The sequence below is a fragment of the Cherax quadricarinatus genome, chromosome 37 (assembly GCF_038502225.1).
Source record: "Cherax quadricarinatus isolate ZL_2023a chromosome 37, ASM3850222v1, whole genome shotgun sequence".
NCBI classification, from domain to species: Eukaryota; Metazoa; Arthropoda; class Malacostraca; order Decapoda; family Parastacidae; genus Cherax; species Cherax quadricarinatus.
This window is the reverse complement of record NC_091328.1, coordinates 3,142,994-3,166,893: the sequence shown is the minus strand read 5'-3', so window position 1 is coordinate 3,166,893 and position 23,900 is coordinate 3,142,994. Positions and strand designations below refer to the sequence as shown.

The 23,900-nt window shown below is 44.8% G+C and overlaps 1 protein-coding gene and 1 long non-coding RNA gene across 3 annotated transcripts in view; one reads left to right on the top strand and one right to left on the bottom strand.

Annotated features, from left to right (window-relative positions):
• LOC138853686 (uncharacterized) overlaps positions 1 to 23,900 on the top strand; it is a 307,328-nt gene that overhangs the window by 225,582 nt on the left and 57,846 nt on the right. For both annotated transcript variants that reach the window (XR_011392848.1, XR_011392847.1), the window contains exon 2: positions 19,891 to 20,008. This is a non-coding gene — a long non-coding RNA (uncharacterized lncRNA). The remainder of the gene's footprint in view (positions 1 to 19,890; positions 20,009 to 23,900) is intronic.
• The window catches only part of LOC128704168 (homeobox protein ceh-30-like), a 58,533-nt gene that overhangs the window by 15,456 nt on the left and 19,177 nt on the right, over positions 1 to 23,900 (bottom strand). The window contains exon 2 of the mRNA XM_070091794.1: positions 12,063 to 12,291. Coding sequence (XP_069947895.1) covers positions 12,063 to 12,291 — 229 coding nt within the window. The remainder of the gene's footprint in view (positions 1 to 12,062; positions 12,292 to 23,900) is intronic.

The window sequence follows — 23,900 nt, the reverse complement described above, 5'->3', positions numbered from 1 at the left end:
ATCTAAATTAAGAACTATCTACTGCTATCTAAATTAAGAACTATCTACTGCTATCTAAATTAAGAACTATCTACTGCTATCTAAATTAAGAACTATCAACTGCTATCTAAATTAGGAACTATCTACTGCTATCTAAATTAAGAACTACTATCTAAATTAAGAACTACTCCTATCTAAATTAAGAACTATCTACTGCTATCTAAATTAAGAACTATCTACTGCTATCTAAATTAAGAACTATCTACTGCTATCTAAATTAGGAACTATCTACTGCTATCTAAATTAAGAACTATCTACTGCTATCTAAATTAAGAACTATCTACTATCTAAATTAAGAACTACTGCTATCTAAATTAAGAACTATCTACTATCTAAATTAAGAACTATCTACTATCTAAATTAAGAACTACTGCTATCTAAATTAAGAACTATCTACTGCTATCTAAATTAAGAGCTATCTACTGCTATCTAAATTAAGAGCTATCTACTGCTATCTAAATTAAGAACTATCTACTGCTATCTAAATTAAGAACTATCTACTGCTATCTAAATTAAGAACCATCTACTGCTATCTAAATTAAGAACCATCTACTGCTATCTAAATTAAGAACTATCTACTGCTATCTAAATTAAGAACCATCTACTGCTATCTAAATTAAGAACTATCTATTATCTAAATTAAGAACTATTGCTATCTAGATTAAGAACTATCTACTGCTGTCTAGAATAAGAACTATCGTGTACAATATTATCTATGTGATTTGCAGAGCCATAGGCCTTGAACTGGAATATTGATAGGCCAAAATATGAAGTACTGACTGACCATGAATGGTATATGGGTAGGCCTTCAACGGGAATATTTTTAGATGAATCAGAATATTACTTGGCCGTGAACTGGAATACTGGTAGGCCGTGCATATTATTGGTAGATCTTGCACTGGAATAGGCCCCTAGAGTCAGGAAACAGTAGATGCCACTACCATGATTAAAAATTAACTTTAGAAATCTGTGTCGCGGGTGATGGTAAGGTTCCCCTAGACTCGACCAGACGAGGCCTTCAGATGGTCGCAGTTTCCGGTGGTATCATACGCCAGAGAGGCGTAATTACGCCCTGTATCCGCCCATACCTCTTGATTTACCACCCGAGAGGATGTGCGTCAGGTTAAGTGGCAAGCGTTAGACAGAGGGTAATTAAGAGATGTGTGTGGGGCGTGACGGTGTAGGAGGGAGAGAGGACGGTGCTGGAGGAAGACAGGGGTAGCTGGGATAGAGAAATGAGTTGAAGGACTGGTAGTACACAAGCATAGCATCAGCGCCACTGTAGTACCACTGTAGTGCCACTATAGTACCACTGTACTGCCACTGAAGCATTCAGACATTTTCTGACAATCTTTCCCAGTGGCGAGACAAAGTTGAAGTACAGAACTGTAAAATTAGGATGACACAGCTGACATGTCAACACTGCCTCGTCACCACAGTGAAGGGTTCTTGATCTGCCAGACACAAGCCAATTTAAGCAATTTTCTCACTTCAGGATTTTATTACACAAAGGATTTCTGTAACGTAACGTTGCAGCCTTTTCTAACATGCAGCAAGTTAATAATGCTAGTTGGGAAGTGCCGATAATACACGATAACGTTTTTTATTCTGAGGATTTATACAGATATGGTAACGAACAAGATATCACAGGTATAAAAGAGGTGACCTATGACCCTCGTGTAGTCGATAGGTTTTAAACCTGGTTAACCAAGCAACCATCCAATAAACCTCTTCTGATTGGTTGGTTAGTTCCAACCATACACATTAGCTGGCATTTGTTTTATGTGTTGACAAACATTTTTAAGCATAGACTGCTGTGAATAATTTAGAAATATAATTTGCCTGTTTGTCATTCATGTGTAGCCTGGTGAATGGTCAGGAGTAATGGTTTAGGCATTGATGTATTTGCCATTATAATTGATGCCACTGCTTCTGTCCCTTTAATATTTTTGCAAGTTTTGTAGGGGTGACTTCAATCAGGTTACTTCAGATAAAATTGTGTGTGTGTGTGTGTGTGTGTGTGTGTGTGTGTGTGTGTGTGTGTGTGTGTGTGTGTGTGTGTGTGTGTGTGTGTGTGTGTGTGTGAACGTGTACTGGCTCACATATACATTTTTGTGTGTGCGTGTGTGTGTCCATCTGGATTACATGCGCAGGTCGTGGATGAGTGGGTGATCACATCATTCAGCCACAAGACGAGCCACTGAATCATCCAGCCATGAACCCCCAGCATTACCCGGCTCACCACCGCGGTCCTGAGGGAACCACGGGGAATCGTCAGCACCAAATTTCACCATAGGAGAAAGGAGACGACGCTTCACAGCAAAGATCGTCCGTGTTCACTCTGCTCGCTGATGTCAACACTGACAATCTTCCTTTAGCCTGGCTGGCTGATGTCATCATTAACTTTGTTGGAAGCGTCGCCATTGCTCCATTCTCAGTGTCGTAATCCTTGAAGACAGACAGTGGCAGAAAGGCACACGTGTGTCACTATATAATACCGACAGGTTGATAGTAAGACACATGCACAATAGTTAGGTATCGGCAATTGGAAAAACACCTGTTACACATGTGTCATTAGGCACATGTCTAGATTTTTTTTTTTTACTTTCAGTGAATGTGTCGCTGTAAACAGACCAACACAGACTACAAAGTTTTGGTCTATATATGGTGTCTACTGGTCGACAAGTTCTGTCTTCCACGAAGATAAAAAGGGCGACTTGCATGACTTGAACCTCGATGTCATTCTTACTAGTTGCCTGATTTACCAAAACTCCACAAGTAAGAGAGGAACCTGGTGAGGAGTTTCCAGTCCGTTCTAGACCACTGTCAGGCCACAGTCGTGAGTTGTGACTTTACGATGGTCCACAATGGTGCGAAACGACTCCATCAAGTTCCTCTTCTAAGTACGAGAGATATTGTGATTTTTTTTAGTTTCTGCCTGATTTATTTCTTTATTCAAGGCTGAATTATTTCCTGAGGAGTGCACCATCATTGGAAAGTCTGAAACTCGATAAGATCAAAACACTCAGTCTTTCCCTAGAAGGCGGTCAGTGGCATGAACCAGCGGTCAGTGGCATGAACCAGCGGACAGTGGCATGAACCAGCGGTCAGTAGCATGAACCAGCGGTTAGTGGCATGAACCTGCGGTCAATGGCATGAACCTGCGGTTAGTGGCATGAACCAGCCGTCAGTGGCATGAACCAGCGGACAGTGGCATGAACCAGCGGACAGTGGCATGAACCAGCGGTTAGTGGCATGAACCAGCGGTTAGTGGCATGAACCAGCGGTCAGTGGCATGAACCAGCGGTTAGTGGCATGAACCAGCGGTCAGTGGCATGAACCAGCGGTTAGTGGCATGAACCAGCGGTCAGTGGCATGAACCAGCGGTTAGTGGCATGAACCAGCGGTCAGTGGCATGAACCAGCGGACAGTGGCATGAACCAGCGGTCAGTAGCATGAACCAGCGGTTAGTGGCATGAACCTGCGGTTAGTGGCATGAACCAGCCGTCAGTGCCATGAACCAGCGGACAGTGGCATGAACCAGCGGACAGTGGCATGAACCAGCGGTCAGTGGCATGAACCAGCGGTTAGTGGCATGAACCTGCGGTTAGTGGCATGAACCAGCCGTCAGTGCCATGAACCAGCGGACAGTGGCATGAACCAGCGGACAGTGGCATGAACCAGCGGACAGTGGCATGAACCAGCGGATAGTGGCGTGAACCAGCGGTTAATGGCATGAACCTGCGGTTAGTGGCATGAACCAGCCGTCAGTGGCATGAACCAGCGGACAGTGGCATGAACCAGCGGTCAGTGGCATGAACCAGCGAACAGTGGCATGAAGCAGCGGTCAGTGGCATGAACCAGCGGACAGTGGCATGAACCAGCGGATAGTGGCATGAACCAGCGGTTAGTGGCATGAACCTGCGGTTAGTGGCATGAACCAGCCGTCAGTGGCATGAACCAGCGGACAGTGGCATGAACCAGCGGTCAGTGGCATGAACCTTCACTTGTACTTTGTATGGCAGGTGATAGCTAGCCGACACAAGATCAGTATTTGTAACATTTCTTCTTCTAACGAGTGTTGAACCTAATTAGTCGTAGATTCTCGTACAGCGGCGAGGAAACACTCTTGGGATTAGTTCCTAAGTTCAGAAGAGGAGCCAGGCAGTAGGATATGTCCTCAACCAGACCATCTTATAAAGACCATAAACAGCCCTGGTATAGCGTCGTAGTTGAGAATATTTAATAAAGCTCTTCATGCTTGGTATTTCCTATTGGCTGTCTCCAATTCCTTTCTTGGTTTCACACCGACCTTTACATCAATCATGTTAGTGTTATATAAAATTTGTACTAGATATAAATACGCTTTGTAATATATTTTGAGATAATACTCGAGAAAAGTTGAGATACAAATAATTCTATGAAACTTTTCTTAGATATTGACTATTATATATCGTTATATATTAATGGTCCTTTATGGAAGGTGCCCAGATGCTGGTGAAGGGCTCTTGATCCCATGAACTGAAGCTATCCTCCTCCTTCCCTGACTTGACTCTGCCTCCCATTCACCAGGCGTCGTATGGCCCCTAAGATGAAAAAAATACCACAATGAAAATAAAAAATAAAACGAGTGCTTTCATGTGCTTACACATCTTCAGAGGAAACATGAGATGTGTTAGCATGTGAAAGCGCTCAGGTTTAATTTCCTATTTTCACTGTGGCATTGATTTCATCTTAGGGGTCATACGACGCCTGGGGAATGGAAGGCAGAGTCATGTCAGGGAAGAGAAGGATAGCTTCAGTTCATGGGATCAAGAACCCTTCTCCAGTATCAAGGTAATCACGCGTTTTATTGTGATTTCTTCCAAAACTTAAGATATATACCGTCAATATAAACTGGATCAAATACTCTAAAACGTCTCAATATTTCTACAAACACTATTAATTTCACATAACCGATCTCCTTTTAGACTGGATCTTTAGTTTATTAAAACAAACAAAAGTAGAACTGAGGACGAGGTTCTAAAACCCTCGTTCACTTGCCACAGCTTGATTCATGGTGCTAGTTCTGAGTATCTCTCGAAAATATGTACATGTATACGTCTCTGTTTAAACTTTGCACAGTGAGTATTGATCTCTCCTTCACCGTGTCCCAAATTGTTGCATAATTTTCCGTGTGTGAGCAGGGAACAAAGAGACGCCAGCTACTGTAAGAATTACGTCTTGTAACTAACGCCTGAACCATTCATCTCTGCCAGCCAGTGTTACAACTTGGACTTCAGGTGTGACAACTTTATATTAAAATGGTTTCTGATCCAATATTTCGTGACAAGTAAACGACACTATCATTTATATATATATATATATATATATATATATATATATATATATATATATATATATATATATATATATATATATATATATATATATATATATATATATTCAACGTACCAGCCGTATCCCACTGAGGCGGGGTGGCCCAAAAGAAAAAAATGAAGTTTCTCCTTTTAAATTTAGTAATATATACAGGAGAAGGGGTTACTAGCCCCTTGCTCCCGGCATTTTAGTCGCCTCTTACGACATGCATGGCTTACAGAGGAAGAATTCTGTTCCACTTCCCCATGGAGATAAGAGGAAATAAACAAGAACAAGAATTAGAAAGAAAATAGAAGAAAACCCAGAGGGGTGTGTATATATATGCTTGTACATGTATGTGTAGTGTGACCTAAGTGTAAGTAGAAGTAGCAAGACTTACCTGTAATCTTGCATATTTATGAGACAGACAAAAGACACCAGCAATCCTACCATCATGTAAAACAATTACAGGCTTATATATATATATATATATATATATATATATATATATATATATATATATATATATATATATATATATATATATATATATATATGCAATAAGATCACAGTAAACAGGTGATTTCAGAATATGCAAAACAACCACTGTGAAAGACTAGAGAAATTCCAAGCGCTTTCGTGACTACTCAAATTATCATGGAACCTTGATAAGCGCTTGGAATTTCTCTAGTCTTTCACAGTGGTTGTTTTGCATATATATGTATATATATATATGTATATATATATATATATATATATATATATATATATATATATGTATATATATATATATATATATATATATATATATATATATATATATATATATACCTGGACAGGGTTTTGGGGGTCAACGCCCCCGGAACCCGGTCTGTGACCAGACTTCCTTCTGTTTTAATGCTATGTTTGTGTTGATGTAATCTTAATTCCAATATTTCTGTCAGTTTTCCTTAAAACTTGTCGCATTTCATGCATGGGAGTTGTAAGACATATTCCTCACCAGTTTCTAAAGTCTTTGTCAATATACAGGAGACTTGCACCTGCCTCGCATGGGCCAGTAGGCCTGCTGCAGTGTTCCTTCTTTCTTATGTTCTTATATCTAGATTTTTACACACATTAATGGTGTCAATTTTTTTTTTTTAGGTTGAGTGTGTGTGTGTGTGTGTGTGTGTGTGTGTGTGTGTGTGTGTGTGTGTGTGTGTGTGTGTGTGTGTATACTCACCTAGTTGTACTCACCTAGTTGAGGTTGCGGGGGTCGAGTCCGAGCTCCTGGCCCCGCCTCTTCACTGATCGCTACTAGGTCACTCTCCCTGAGCCGTGAGCTTTATCATACCTCTGCTTAAAGCTATGTATGGATCCTGCCTCCACTACATCGCTTCCCAAACTATTCCACTTACTGACTACTCTGTGGCTGAAGAAATACTTCCTAACATCCCTGTGATTCATCTGTGTCTTCAGCTTCCAACTGTGTCCCCTTGTTACTGTGTCCAATCTCTGGAACATCCTGTCTTTGTCCACCTTGTCAATTCCTCTCAGTATTTTGTATGTCGTTATCATGTCCCCCCTATCTCTCCTGTCCTCCAGTGTCGTCAGGTTGATTTCCCTTAACCTCTCCTCGTAGGACATACCTCTTAGCTCTGGGACTAGTCTTGTTGCAAACCTTTGCACTTTCTCTAGTTTCTTCACGTGCTTGGCTAGGTGTGTGTGTGTGTGTGTGTGTGTGTGTGTGTGTGTGTGTGTGTGTGTGTGTGTGTGTGTGTGTGTGTGTGTGTGTGTGTGTGTGTGTGTGTGTGAATAGGTAAGCAGTTCCTGTCTCTCAATTAACGGACGGAGGACCAAGCCTCCAACACACATTGAATGGCTCACAAGGGTTTATCGCTTGATATAATACTACTACTACTAATAAAATAATAATACTAATAATAAAAAAAACTGTCTACCTCACATAATTCTACCAAGTCACTCTAAATTCTTTCTTCTGTGCGAAATTACTCTCTTATTTGCATGCATCATCTACCGCAGTTAGGTTACGTTAACGCAGTTACCGTACTGTGGCCTTCGTACATCTAAAAAAAATTATCGTACATAATGGGCTATGGAGTGTCGTGGCTCAGGTGTGGGAGTTGCTGGTTCACCAGCCGTGACTACACAGCCACTTATAACCCTCACAAGACGATATTATTGCATGCTATCTACTGCTTAGTGCTAGTAACTAAGTTCACCTTGCTTCCACCTGGCCAATCACAGTAAGATGATAATGGCATAGGTGTGTGTGTGTCGTTTGTCAGTGTGTGAGTGTAGGTGCTGATGAACAAGACTTAGGTGCAGCACCTGTGTTTCTTGAGAAACGTTTCGCCTACATACAAGGCATTATCTCGTTAAATGAATGAGGTGGAGACTTTTACAGTGGAATGAGTGGAGAGGTGTAGCAGCACCTCTCCACTGGTTCCAGTAAATAAAGTTACCGTCCTCAGGCCTCTGTATTGGATTAATAAAGATGCGCGGGAGAAACGTCTCAACAATAAAGAGACTCAGGTGTTGTACCTGTCTTATTCATTGACTTGTCAGTATTATACCACTAACCTTATGTATGTAGATGTGTGTAGTGAGTGTAGAGTGTGTGTGTGTGTGTGTAGTGTGTGTGTGTGTGTGTGTAGTGTGTGTGTGTGTAGTGTGTGTGTGTGTAGTGTGTGTGTGTGTGTGTGTATGTGTGTAGTGTGTGCGTGTGTGTGTGTGTGTGTGTGTGTATGTGTGTGTAGTGTATGTGTGTGTAGTGTGTGTGTGTGTGTGTGTGTGTAGTGTGTGTGTGTGTGTGTGTGTGTGTAGTGTGTGTAGTGTGTGTGTGTAGTGTGTGTGTGGTGTGTGTGTGTGTGTGTGTGTGCGTATGTGTGTAGTGTGTGCGTGTGTGTGTGTGTGTGTGTGTGTGTAGTGTGTGTATGTGTGTGTAGTGTGGGTGGGGTAGTGTGTGTGTGTGTGTGTAGTGTGTGTAGTGTGTGTGTGTAGTGTGTGTGTGTAGTGTGTGGTGTGTGTGTGTGTGTGTGTGTGTGTGTGTGTGTGTAGTGTGTGTGTAGTGTGTGTGTGTGAGTGTGTGTGTGTGTGTGTGTGTGTGTGTGTGTGTGTGTGTGAGTGTGTGTGTGTGAGTGTGGGTGGGGACTCGCTGCAACAAGCCACCATACAAAGTATCACAACTTGGGTGGGGATCTCTCCAGCCGCATCGGGTTACCATATTTTAAAACAGCTATATAAATGTATTTTGTTCCATTACTATGGATTTACCACATTGTTATGAACATATTTTTCGTTAGGTTAATATTGTGGGTTACGTTGCTGCATAACCCTTACGGGTTTAGCTCCTCTTTCATAATAAATTATGGCAGTTTTTTTTCCTTCGTAATAATGAAAGCTTTAAATAACAGGTGTCAGGTTAATATTATAGATTCTGGTATAAAGTGGACACTATTAAAGTTGAAAGACGTATATTTAAAGTACTTTAGTGTTTTTTGATATTCAGGTCATGGGGGGGATAAACAGAAGAGTTAGGCTAGGCTAGGTTAAGTTAGGCAAAAGATAGATTTTGCAATATGTGGGAATTTTTATTTAGGAAACGTTTCGCCACACAGTGGCTTCATCAGTCCAGTACAAAACAGAGAGGGGTAAGGAGAGGAGGAGTTTGAGGTAATCAGTCCCTCAGCCTGAAGTCGATGTGTTCAGCCCATCAATCTTGCAGAAAGTACAGCATAGGGCCGGAGAAGTGACTTATATATTGTAGTCAGGTGAGGCGAAGCTGGAGGATGAGGTTGGAGACACTGCAGCATCATGGAATCTTGATATAAGGAATTCTTCAATACTTGTTTAACCTTTGGACGAAGACCCAACACTAGTGGATGGTTCCACTGTGACCCCGCTTCCTCCTGCTTCCACTCACCTTACTACAGTATGTAAGCCGCTTCTCCAGCCATATGCTGTACTTTCTACAAGATTGATGACTGAACACTTCGATTCCAGGCTGAGGGACCGATTTCCTCAAACTCCTCCTCTCCTTACCCCTCTCTGCTTTGTATTGGACTGATGAAGTCACTGTGTGGCGACTTGTTTCTTTAATAAAGATTCCCATATGATGCGTAAGTGTTTCAATCTTCAGCTTGTCGGTTTTCAAAACCATTTATCACATAAGTTAGGCTAGACTAGGCTAGGCTGGGCTAGGCTAGGCTAAGTTAGGCCAGGCTGGGTTATGCTAAGTAGAGCTATAAGAACTTGGGAACAGAATCAGGACATGTTGAAATCTACACGAGTATGACTGGTGCTGCGGGACTGACTTGAAGTTTGGAGGTGAGGGTGCAAGTGGCCAGGAGGAGTGCACGACCCAGGTACCAATGAATCCTCACCAATGTAAGCAAATTACAGGATATGTAACATTGGTACAAGTAGGAATGGAGGAGAAAGGAGGGGAGGGGCCTGGCTTCCTGGAGATGAATGACTCGCAGCACGAATGTCAACCACTCCTCCCTCCCTCCTTCATTCTCCCTTCCATCCTACCCTCCTCCTTCTTTTTTCTCTCTCCTCTTCCCTCTCACTTTTCCCAGGCTTCCTTTCTCCATCACCTACAAAGCCTTCATCAAAGATTGTACTTCCTGAGCAGTACTAAACCAACCTCTTCTAGAACCAGACCTTCATAGCTGCTGAACCCGTGATGGAATGAAGACACTCATGTGCCACATCTGGGTGCCTTTTTGTAGACGCTTTGACATCCAGTGGCTTTGTCAACACAAGGACGTAACGTGAAGACTGTAGAATGATATACAAAAGATAAGGTAAACAGTCCCTCAGCTTTGAAGTTAACGAACACCGTAGTGTTGCTGTATATAGTTTTACAATCTTGACGTTATGTTCTTGTACTAGTAGAGACATTGGATGGCGAATCGTCTACAAATAGAGATACCCAAACCACGGTACGGGTGGGGATGGAACTCGCGGCAGGTGAGTCGTAAAACTCCAGGTCGTACCGTGGTTTGTTTGAAGTCTTCTCATTACGATTTCGTGAGTCAAGTTACCCAGATGTTGCATATTTGTCTAATTCTTCATCTTGTCGGTATTTTATACCATTCATGTAGACCTTGGTAGACTGCCTGGAGATATTCGCATGTCTTGCAGGAGTTTCCATTATCTGACTGACAGATTTCATTACCATATGCATGAACTCTGTCCTGTGTAATTCAGTATTACAGAGAAATATGACGAGCCTTCGTTCTCACAATTTAACTCTCATATAGAGTAGGTTAACAGCACACTGTGGGTTTACCCACTGTGTAATTATTATATAACATAGGACAGCCTACCACTGCTGTTGGTCCACCGTACATAAGCCACTTCTCTGATCATTTACTGTACTTTTTTTGAGATTGGTGGACTGAACGCATCGACTCCAGGTTCAGGGACTAATTACCTCAAACTCCTCTTCATCTTCCACCGTTCTTCTCTGCATTGGACTGAAGAAACCACTTGCTGTTGAAACGTTTCCTCAGTAAAGATTTCCAAATGTTACACAGTTACCGTACATAATACTGACACACCCAAACTTGTTAAGAAAAAATCGTCTCTAAAACTTGGCCCATCTCCCCCATTACGTGAAATATATCACGAAAGACACGTGTAGCAGCTCTCATATGGGGTAATGAGGCAGGGAGGCGCTTCCATGAGCCCATCTTTTGCATGTCACACCGCCCTCATAGCAACGCAGCTTCCCATGATGGTAACCGAATCGTAAACACGATTTTTTTTAAAGTCCCAGACGCTTCCTTTCCTTAGAAGACTTCCGATTGTTAACCTTGGGGTTTAGTAACTTACAATGACTAATAAACAATGTGGCTTATTTAAGCTGGGAGCCTTAGGAATTCTTCTCTAGGATGCGACCTGACCGAGCCTAGTAATGTCCAGATTCATGAGAGATCCAAACCCACATGGACACACTAAAGATTAACAGGTTTTCTGTAAATTTGAATGCCAGCTGAGGAGGACCTCGGTTGGAGGCCGAAATACGTAGTTACCCTGCACCTCTCACTGGCAGGTGCCCTTTACTCTGCAATGTTTCTAGACATATTTACTGCCAGGGGAACCAGAGGCAGTATAGCTTGTAAAATACGCACACGTTACTCTTTAGACGAATTATGTATAAGGGGCTGATTAACTGCCTTAAGTTACTGATTATGTATCTTAAGCAACTAGTTATGAACTGGAATCACGAAACTAAGGTGAGGTGTAACGTTAGGGAGAGAGACTAGCTTATCTAACGAGTCGTAATGATATTCCGTGAATACTGTTACCTTCCCCAGGCGAAAGGGCGTTGTTGGGTGTAAAGAGTGCACCTACGTCGTAGTCAGGTTTAATGAGATGGAACACTTCCTAGCACTGCCTCAGTCAAGTATATAGATAATGTTAACACTATCAAGTGCCTAATAACGTCACCTAGAGATTATATCTGTCTGTATTTCTCTGTTCTGCTAAAAGCCTGTCTTGGGCGATGGTGGCTGTCTGTATGGTGCCTGGGATCCCTCACCGTCTCTTCTGGTACCTAGTAGTGATCTAAGAACGCTTTCTATTCTGGCAGGTAGCGGAGACCTGGGAACACTCACTATTCTGATACCAGGTCTTCACGTGACAACACTCACCGTCTGTTCTGGTACCAGGTCTTGACCTGGGTGTCTGTGAGGTTAAGCTTGGCTGCCAGTTCCATGCGATCCTGCACACTCAGGTACTTCTGACGCTCAAAGCTCTTCTCCAGCGTCTGCAGCTGGTTGTCTGAGAACGCTGTACGCGCCTTCCGTTGCTTTTTGCACGGCGGAGGACACTCTCCCCCGTCCTCATCGTCTCCATCTTCTGCTGGCGATGCTGGAGAGCCTGCAGGAGAAAAGACAAAAATATTCAAAGACCCACATCTCTGGTAAAGACAAAATCTAAAAACATATAGCTAGCTTAAACACATTTTTTATAGGCTACATTTCGCTCTGTTTAGACCTTCATGAAGTCTACACATAGTGAAACGTTGACTCAATAAGAACGTGTCTGCACCCCGCTGATAAGAACATGTCAATCTGCCGTCCATGATACAGACACAACCAGTTCCTGACAAGAACACGCCTTCGCCATTCCTCCTCATTTCCCAGTTGTCATGCGATCTACTTCAGCGGGACAGGTACTAATCAACTCACCATATGCATCAGCACACCTGTTCTCGGGCGTAGCGACCAGAGGAAGGAGGAAACTGCTGTCAGAACAGTTCCTCTCCCTGCTGAGCTCAACACCCTACACTGAGAGCTTTGAGCAGGTGGTGTATGGGAGTGCCACCAGGTTTGCGTGCTCTGCTGTGTAATTTGTATCCACATCGCACAGCCTTAACAGAGCTGCAAAGTGTGTGTGTGAGTGAATGAATGTGTGTGTGTGTGTGTGTGTGTGTGTGTGAGTGAATGAATGTGTGTGTGTGTGTGTGTGAGTGAATGAATGTGTGTGTGTGTGTGTGTGTGTGTGTGTGTGTGTGTGTGTGTGTGTGTGTGTGTGTGTGTGAATTCACTACTGTCTGTTAATTATTCATTGTTTCCACATTAATTGGCCCATGTGACTTAGGTATACCTGAAGGGTGTTTCGGGGGTCAACGCCCCCCACGGCCCTGTCCATGACCAGGCCTCGCGGTGGATCAGGGCTTGATCAACCAGGCTGTTGATCAAGCCCTGATCCACCGATCTTGATCGTATGATAACCCGTTTCTTTTTCCGAGAGGAGTGTTAATTAGGCCAAATAGTGCAGGAGCTGCTGCAGTGTTTTAGTACTAAATAGCGTATTTGGGGTATATCAAGGGGCTGCTGTGTTGTATATCTCTGGGTGAAAGCTGCAGATTCTCAGGGGAAGTTTCTCGTGACCATGCCGGCCTTTTTCTCTCATGGTTTCTTTCGTTATTATATATGATTCTTAATAGCATTACTTAAAACTGATCTTGGTGGCGGACATTACATCAGCGAGGTGGAGGCTACATTGTCAGGAGCACCAGTGTTTTTGATGTTATAATCGTCAGGAGGTAAGACAAGCGTCTTCTGACACTGATCCTAATCATATAAATGTCCCGTTTAGATTCTCTATTAGCGTTCTTGTGATTGTTTCTACGTAAAGTAGAAAGCTCCACTCCAGACTGGTGATTGGCTAACTATAGCCCACTTAAAGTAGCCAATCACCATGACGCAAATTCCTCCGGCCAGCTGAAAATGCCAATTGGAGGAACGCATTTGTGCTGCTTTCTTGCAGACTGGTAATAATGGTAAAATTACCAACAAAATGTTAGGTAAATCGACACAGATACAGCTAATATGACATTTTATTGTGGCCACAATCAAATGTCACATCTGCATTTGTGTCCATTTACTTAAGATCTTGCAGGCTAGTCTGGGGTCTTAGTAGCTGCATACAGCTTGCTCAACCAACCAATCAGACTCCTGAAACTCAACGGCAGCCAATTTCAAAAACCTGGCTCTCTTATTGGCTGAGGAAAACTTGCCTGACCATCCAGTCACCGCCTTCCATCTCAGTGTTATCTCAGAGAGACCCCTGACCTTCTCATTGGCTGAACAGTGTTTGCCCAAGCAGTCGAGTCTAAAAATTAATTAGTAGCTGCATACAGCTTGCTCAACCAACCAAACAAAGCTTACAGCTGCAAAGCTCATGGGACGTTCATTGTGGGTTTCATGCTCTAAGGAACTAAGACCTATGCTTCCCTTCTTCAGATCGAATCTGATTGCCTCCCGCTAACCACGGAGACACTTCAACCTCTCACTTCCTCCACCAGGAGGACCTCCAAGGGTTACTGAGTGATGGGGCCAAATTATCCACGAGATTACATGGTGCTGAGGTGGTATATCTTCATGACATTCAGCCTGGCTTCACGCTGCTTCTCTGATGCTTCTTCCTGTGGTGGTACACTTCCTTCAGTGGTACACTTCCTTCAGTGGTGCTGCACTTCCTTCAGTGGTGGTACACTTCCTCCAGGTAGTCGTCCTCCTGTGATATCTTCGTCTCTGGCTGAAGTGTACAAGTGACTTTGATTAATTTCCTCCAGTGTCGGTAAACTTACACCAGATACGACAAAACTAACATTGTTAGGTAAGACACATATGCAACAGTTAGGTATCTTTATTTCGAAACGTTTCGCCTACACAGTAGGCTTCTTCAGTCGAGTACAGAAAAGTTGAAAGAAGCAGAAGATACTTGAAGACGATGTAATCAGTCCATCACTCTTGAAGTTTTGAGGTGGTCAGTCCCTCAGTCTGGAGAAGAGTATTGTTCCGTAGTCTGAAACAATATGGAGTTGAAGTGACAGGATGGACCCTTATATAGCGCCAGGAGGTGATATGTAGGCCACTAGTAGAGGTAAGAATGTTGTCGTTGGAAGGTCAGGTCCCTCTCAAATCCAGCCATTCTCACTAGTAGAAGAAACCTACTGTGTAGGCGAAACGTTTCGAAATAAAGATACCTAACTGTTGCATATGTGTCTTACCTAACAAAATTCTGGTCTCTGTAAATATTCCTACTAACTTGACGCAACTTCGTGAAGTTCTCTCCCCTGAAAGGATATTCACCTCAGCTCAAATGAACCTAAATTCGTGTGGATTACAACGTCTTAAAATGACATCTTCGTTCGAGCAGTGATTTGCACTTTCTCGTAGACTGTGTATGAAGACTTTGTCTCTCGTGGCTGCACTAAACCCAGCGAGGATTGTCTGTAACAGAACAAGAACTACAGGTTATTTTTCTAGTCATTTTATTATATTATCTTACTGCATTGTCTTCCTATAAACCAGTCTGCAGGACAATACAATAATATTTAGTCTACACGTAATTCATGTCACCTATGCACTGCCAGTCAACAATACTTTAATCCCTTGTATAGGGATTTAAGTAAACTCCCAGGAGTATATACAGTGCTGCTCTTGGTACGTACACACTGACAGACACATCCTTCAGACTGTGTGTAAGTAAAGTGTTATCTTGTTATCTTGTTATATTTACAACTTCATTTATCTTTGCAATCTCAGCAATATTTTTCAGTAATTATTTTACTGAGGACTCTGATTTATTCTGGTTCTGTGCACGAACAAATCATTAAACTTCGTTATTAACCACTTTACGAAGTCTTTCTTTGAGCTCTCTCTTCGAAGTGACTTAGTGAGGGCATTTACAGTAGTTATCGTCTGAAGAGCCGACTCTTAATTACATCATTAGTACCCATGAGAGAGAATTAACAATATGCCTGTTTGCTGTAAAAGATTAGTTGGGTATCGCGAGGGTTCCTAGTTCACTTGCTGCCTAATGTGACTTAAAATATATTTTATAAACACTGGTTACTGTGACAAGCGATCCTACATGGATTATTATTTTTTGTTGGAATTTTTAAATATGTCTATATTATATGGACCCATCTGGAAACGATACAATAGGTTTTATGATGTATTTTGGTGTCACATTAAGTTCCTCTTCAGATAATGATGAGTCTGTTGTTGTGGTTCAAATTAAAAGTGCATTCCCTAGGTTTTTTTTTTATTTTAGGTTTGGAAATAGATTTTATGACCTCCGGGATGACTGTAGAGACCTCGGTAGCATTTTAGGTTAATTCAGCGTAAGTGAAGTTAAGATTTTGTTATAAAGAAGCGAAGTTGTTTTAAGTGTATCACTTGTTTTGTTTTGACAACTTGACTGTAAAAGTTAGTATTTCTTGAGTGTGAGATACAGCATCCTGGGAGATGCCAGTTTCCATGTAACAACAACTTCAGTTCTGCCGGAATGAAAGTTCTGAAGCTCCTGACCCTGTTGTGGGAGATAGTTTCAGCACTCTGCTGAAGGTTTCCAGCCCAGACTGACAGATTTTCTTACCTCAGGTATGAAAATCATCCAGTGTGATGGAATATGACAGGGAAATCATGGGTAGCACAGTAGGTGTTTCCCACTGTGTAACTATCGTGTACAACTGAGCAGCACCAGCAGCACCAGCAGCACCAGCAGCAGCAGCAGCACTAGCAGCACTAGCAGCACTAGCAGCACCAGCAGCACTAGCAGCACCAGCAGCACTAGCAGCAGCAGCAGCACTAGCAGCACTAGCAGCACTAGCAGCACCAGCAGCACCAGCAGCACTAGCAGCAGCAGCACTAGCAGCACTAGCAGCAGCAGCAGCAGCACTAGCAGCACTAGCAGCAGCAGCAGCACCAGCAGCACTAGCAGCAGCAGCAGCACTAGCAGCACCAGCAGCACTAGCAGCACCAGCAGCACCAGCAGCACCAGCAGCACCAGCAGCACCAGCAGCACCAGCAGCACTAGCAGCACTAGCAGCACTAGCAGCACCAGCAGCACCAGCAGCACCAGCAGCACCAGCAGCACCAGCACACTGCTGACACCACAATAACTTTCACTTAGGAGAGGAAGCTCTTGACGTTTCGCTCCGTCCTGAACCATTTGTCAAGTCACAACTGAGCGAGAAAAAACAAGAGGTCAGAACACAGGACGGGAGGAGGGAAGGAGAGGTAGTAGTAGTAGTAGTGGTTGTAGTGGTGGTAGTAGTTGTAGTGGTAGTTGTATTGCATAAATTAGTAATAGTAGTAATCATGAGCGTTCTATTTTAAGTGCAACTATTTGTGAATTGTTGCGGCCACGGTTTAATTTTTTGTTGTTTTTTATACTGCTCACGTGTACAGTTTGAAGAGAAATGGTGAGTCAAAACTGTGGAAGTACTGGAAGGTACTTCCAGTACTGGAAACACTGCTTCTCCATTACTAATACCACTCTTGCTGTCACTGCCGCTGTTTTTACTAATCTCATCACTTAAACTCGAGTGCTCACCGTCCTGCTGTCATAGAGCTGTAAATAATACATTAGTTGTGCAGTCTCCGACACTCCTTCGGGAGCCACTGCCGGGTCACCACATGGAGAAGACCCGGGCCAGGACCCGTCCTGGGAAACCAACATGAACATGAACTACTGTCGTCACTGCCCCTGCCAGTGTCATTACCCCTGCCATTGTCACTGCCCCTGCCACTGCCGCCGCCGCCGCTACCCTCCTAATTAAGCTCTTGGGGGTCTTAACCTCTATTAAAAAGTCGATGTAACTCGCCCTTTGTTTGTAAAACTCTATTGATGTGGCTTTAATGGACTGTCTGTCCTCTCACTGACTTCCCCTCTACCCATGTCTATGCCAAAAAAAAAAAAAACGTGTAATTCAGATATTCATTATGGGCTGTCGTTGTAAGGAAGTTTGGTACATTCTTAAGCTTTTCCTGATACCGATTTCCAGGGGTCCTACGAGGTGTGAGACCAGGTTTCAGTCTTGGCTGCTCGATCAGTCTACCAGGTGTGAGAAAAGGGTTCAGTCTTGGTTGCTTGATCAATCTGGATGTTGCTACTGATGACATACAGGCCTACTTCGTAAATTCTAACAAGGTTAGGCTAGGTTGTTAGTTTCAGGATACAATTATAAATTTTCGTATCAGTGCATAAATATATTTGAGTGCTTTTCTTGGGCAGGAGACGAGCGAGAGACATCAAACTCAATGTGTAATCTGAGACACGATGCTCATTAAGGCTGCATGTCACCTGTTAACCACCAGTCAAGAATACTTTGATACTGAAATAAGGATTCAAGAACACACTCACCGTATATACGGAAGAGAATCATATACCTTTCGGTGTATATACACTGAGAGACATACATCACTAGTTCTACATATACACAAATAACCCGCACATAAAAGAGAGAAGCTTACGACGACGTTTCGGTCCGACTTGGACCATTGACAAAGTCACACTAACCAGAGGTGGAGCAGGACGGCTATATATAGGCAGGAAGTGGTGGTGGTAGTAGTAGTAGTAGTAGTACAAGAATGGTATATAATACCGACAAGATGAAATTAAGACACATGCGCAACACCCGGGCATCACTATCGTAGACGTTTCCCCATCCAGCCAGCCACTGGATGGCGAAACGTCCACAACAAAGACAACCAGACGCCGCACATGTGTCTTAATTTCATCAGTAATTTCAACTACTGATGAAACATGTGCGGCGTCTGGTTGTCTTTGTTGTGGACGTTTCGCCATCCAGTGGCTGGCTGGATGGCGAAACGTCTACGATAGTGATGCCCGGGTGTTGCGCATGTGTCTTAATTTCATCTTGTCGGTATTATATACCATTCTTCTACTACTACTACTACTACTACTACTACTACTACTACTACTACTACTACTACCACTACCACTACTACCACTACCACTACTACCACTACTACCACTACTACCACTACCACTACTACCACTACTACCACTACTACTACCACCTCTTCCTGCCTATATATAACCGTCCTGCTCCACTTCTGGTTAGTATGACTTTGTCAATGGTCCAAGTCGGACCAAAACGTCGTCGTAAGCTTCTCTCTTTTATGTGCGGGTTATTTGTGTATCGTTCCAGTCACGGTATTGTGCCTTTTTTTGTTATTTAGTTCTATATATCCTGTGGTGGAAATGTAAAACAACCGAACGAAAATCACTGCAGAGTCAAAACTCCAGTCGGTGCTTGCTATTATTAGAGGAAGGTGTGTCAAAAGTGTCGTTTGTCTCCTTAATCTGCATGCATAACAGATTGGGTACTGTGCTAGGAATTAGAGGAGGGGTTATTATGGCTGCGCTGATGATTATAGCAATTATCACTGCCTTGGATTATTGGGTCATGAGCTATAATAGCTCTCAAGGGAAGCAGTGCAATCTAGTAAATACGGGTGGAATTATATCAGAAGTACCGTTAGACAGGTAAATGGATTTGGGAGGAAGGAGGGTGCTGGGGGTAGATATTTGGAGTGCTGGGGTATTTGGAGAGGGGTGTTGGGGGTGTTGAAGAGGGTGTGAGGGGGGATGGAGTGTTGGAGAGTGTGTTCGGGTGTTGGAGAGGATGTGAGGGTGATGGAGAGGCTGTGAAGGAGAGGGTGTTACTAGATGTTGACGATTTCTTAGACTTTTTTCTCCCCGTGGCCCAGTCCTAGGCCAAGTCCTAGGCCAGGTCCTAGGCCAGGTCCTAGGCCTGGTCCTAGGCCAGGTCCTAGGCCAGGTCCTAGGCCAAGCCCTAGGCCAGGTCCTAGGCCTGGTCCTAGTCCAGGTCCTAGGCCAAGCCCTAGGCCAGGTCCTAGGCCTGGTCCTAGTCCAGGTCCTAGGCCAGGTCCTAGGCCTGGTCCTAGGCCAGGTCCTAGGCCAGGTCCTAGGCCAGGTCCTAGGTCAGGTCGCCTCCTTCCTGGCTGACGGCCCGATCAATCAGACTTTTAGGTGCAGGCAGCACGCTGCCCATCGCAAGCACCACAGCCCAGTTATTCAGCCCTTAAAGAACTTGCCAAGATCCCTATTCTTGAAGTGTTCTCCAGTGACTGTTTTAAAAAGCGAACTCAAATCAGACATAATTATATTCATGAGGAATTATCTTTTCAGGGTTACCCCTCTGGGAATAATCCACCGGGGGGTTAATAATTGGAAGAAAGTCTTCTTCGACCGCAGATACCATTTCCGTCGAGACAGAGAGAGACGGAAGACAGGAAACACGCAAGACGTAAGTTAAGATCACAGTTGACGGTAATTAATCCCTATTTGTGACTCCTTATCATTTTGACGAGGACAAAAATGACCCGAGGAAGACGAGGGAGACTCGAACCTGTGATCTGGCGTTGGAGAGACGACTCTGGGAGTCACTGGAGGAGAGGAGGAGGAGTTGACACTGTTGATGGTGGCTAGATAGCAGTCTGCCAAGCTTGGGATGGTTCCCCCCCCCCTTTCTCTCTCTCTCTCTCTCTCTCTCTCTCTCTCTCTCTCTCTCTCTCTCTCTCTCTCTCTCTCTCTCTCTCTCTCTCTCTCCCTCCCTCCCTCCCCCCTTCCCTCCCTCGCCACACTCGCCTGACAAACATTCACAGGTCAATGTTGACACCAAACTCTCATAACCACATTTAATTATTCTTGCATTCCCTTTGATTTCACTTCGACATGCAATGTTTGTACACACACACACACACACACACACACACACACACACACACACACACACACACACACACACACACACACACACACTGGAGGACAGGAGGAGTAGGGCGGATATGATAACGACGTACAAAATACTGAGAGGAAATAACGAGGTGAACAGGGACAGAATGTTTCACAGATGGGACACAGGAACAAGGGGACACAACTGGAAGTTGTAATCTCTGATGAGTCGTGGGGATGTTAGGAAGTATTTCTTCAGCCTCAGAGTTGTCAAGAAAAATCTGGAGAGTAAAGTGGTAGAGGTGGGATCCATACAAGGGGGGTGGTGTGGACCTAGTAGCGACCAGCAAAGAGGCGGGGCCAGGAGCTGTGACTCGACCTCTGCAACTAGGTACGTACACACACAGTGGAGGGGACAAAACAGCAGACTGGGGAAAATACAGAAGCACAAACCTGGAAGAATAAACACGAGACACAAGAAGACAAGAGACGAAACGAGCAGAACGAGATACAGAACAGCTAGTCTGCAACTTAAAGAGAAGAGAGAAACGTTGCAGAACATACTTTTGTCGAGACAAAGCTTCGTTCTGCGTGGAGTTTTATCAGGTCGCCTGTTTGCTTAAAGCTCTGCGCAGAGCGAAACGTCGTTGTCCCACGCCAGAGCTGCTTCTGCACTTCGTTATTTCCCTCTCACTGTTGTTGTCAGTCCTCGGCGCGATGCATGTCGTGGGGACCCCACTTCAGTCCCCTCCAGTATACCTACGATTTCAAAATGTTGTGAGGGATCTTTCAGTGGATACCGCCCAGGAGGATACCTCATAGGGGAGTTATCCAACGAGACGTCCCTCATAGGGGAGTTATCCAACGAGACGTCCCTCATAGGGGAGTTATCCAACGAGACGTCCCTCATAGGGGAGTTATCCAACGAGACGTCCCTCATAGGGGAGTTATCCAACGAGACGTCCCTCATAGGGGAGTTATCCAACGAGACGTCCCTCATAGGGGAGTTATCCAACGAGACGTCCCTCATAGGGGAGTTATCCAACGAGACGTCCCTCATAGGGGAGTTATCCAACGAGACGTCCCTCATAGGGGAGTTATCCAACGAGACGTCCCTCATAGGGGAGTTATCCAACGAGACGTCCCTCATAGGGGAGTTATCCAACGAGACGTCCCTCAGAGTGTCTATCAATGTCTCTCTAATGTATATATATACTGTCTCGTAAGCACTGTGTATTTATGTTGCATTAATTTAAGCGGTATGTAGGTGTGTATGCATAAATATATGCAGAAAATGTGCATTCATATATACATATGCTTAAGTATGCGTACGTGGGTGAACAACAAAAGCATCTCGTGACGGGTTTGAAAGGTCTGGAACCCGTAGCAAACTCTCCATTTACCGCCTCTGGGCACCGTGAGGAAAGCGCTTCAATCCTATTCACCGAGGTTTCTATAACATCTTTTCAAGGAATTGAATTCAGTTTTTAGAGGTTCTGATCACCGCTAAGTGGCACACACGCTGTGGAATAGACGGGAGAAGGAACAGATGTTGACAGAGTTGGTGTAATGGACGGGTGGGAGAGGTGCAAGGAAGAGAGGCAGAGGATAAGAGGAATAGAGTGGCTGACAATAGAACTGAGAGAATAGACGGGTGAAAGAGGAGTAGGGAGAGAGAGAAAGAAAGAGACAGACAGACAGACAGACAGAGAGAGAGAGAGAGAGAGAGAGGTGCAGGCAAGAGAATTGACTGTGATCTCAAATTTGCCGAATTGAAGGAAGAATCAATCTTGTTTGCCCGTGAATGATTTATGGTTTTATTCAGTGCAGTGTTCGTCCAGAGAAGTGATGTTGGCATTGTCTTGGTGTCAGCCCTGGCAGGTGACGCTGTTTTTACTCTGTTATATAGGCTGAAGCTTTTCGTTTTAGTGTGTTAGGTAATTAAGCTTTTTTTTTCTTTAGTCGGTGCTGCCTTTTGCAGCTGTCGCTGTTGTTGTTGTGGTAATTGTCGTTATTAAACTACCACTAACCCCACTCTAATTACCACTCTTCTTCACCATCCTCTAATCACCACCGCCACTACCCACTATCACCACCACCACCTACCATCACCATCACCACCCACAGTTACCACCCACCAACACCACCACCCACATCACCACCACCCACCATCACCACCACCCACCATCACCACCACCCACCATCACCACCACCCACCATCACCACCACCCACCATCACCACCACCCACCATCACCACCACCTATTATTACCACCACCCACTAACACCACCCGCCATCACCACCCACATCACCACCACCCACATCATCACCACCACCCACATCACCACCACCCACATCACCACCACCCACATCACCACCCACATCATCACCACCACCCACATCACCACCACCCACATCACCACCACCCACATCATCACCACCACCCACATCACCACCACCCACATCACCACCACCCACCATCACCACCACCCACCATCACCACCACCCACCAACACCACCACCCACCATCACCACCACCCACCATCACCACCACCCACATCACCACCACCCACCATCACCACCACCCACCATCACCACCACCCACCATCACCACCACCCACCATCACCACCACCCACCATCACCACCACCCACCATCACCACCACCTATTATTACCACTACCCACTAACACCACCCACCATCACCACCCACCAACACCACCACCCACCATCACCACCACCCACCATCACCACCACCTATTATTACCACTACCCACTAACACCACCCACCATCACCACCCACCATCACCACCACCCACCATCACCACCACCCACCATCACCACCACCCACCATCACCACCACCTATTATTACCACCACCCACTAACACCACCCGCCATCACCACCCACCAACACCACCACCCACTAACACCACCCACCATCACCACCACCCACCATCACCACCACCCACCATCACCACCACCCACCATCACCACCACCCACCATCACCACCACCCACCATCACCACCACCCACTAACACCACCCACCATCACCACCCACCAACACCACCACCCACCAACACCACCACCCACCATCACCACCACCCATCATCACCACCACCCACCATCACCACCACCCACCATCACCACCACCTATTATTACCACCACCCACTAACACCACCCACCAACACCACCACCCACCAACACCACCACCCACCATCACCACCACCCACCATCACCACCACCCACCATCACCACCACCCACCATCACCACCACCCACCATCACCACCACCCACCATCACCACCACCCACCATCACCACCACCTAGTAACACCACCACCTAGTAACACCACCCACCATCACCACCACCCACCATCACCACCACCCACCATCACCACCACCCACCATCACCACCACCCACCATCACCACCACCCACCATCACCACCACCCACTAACACCACCCG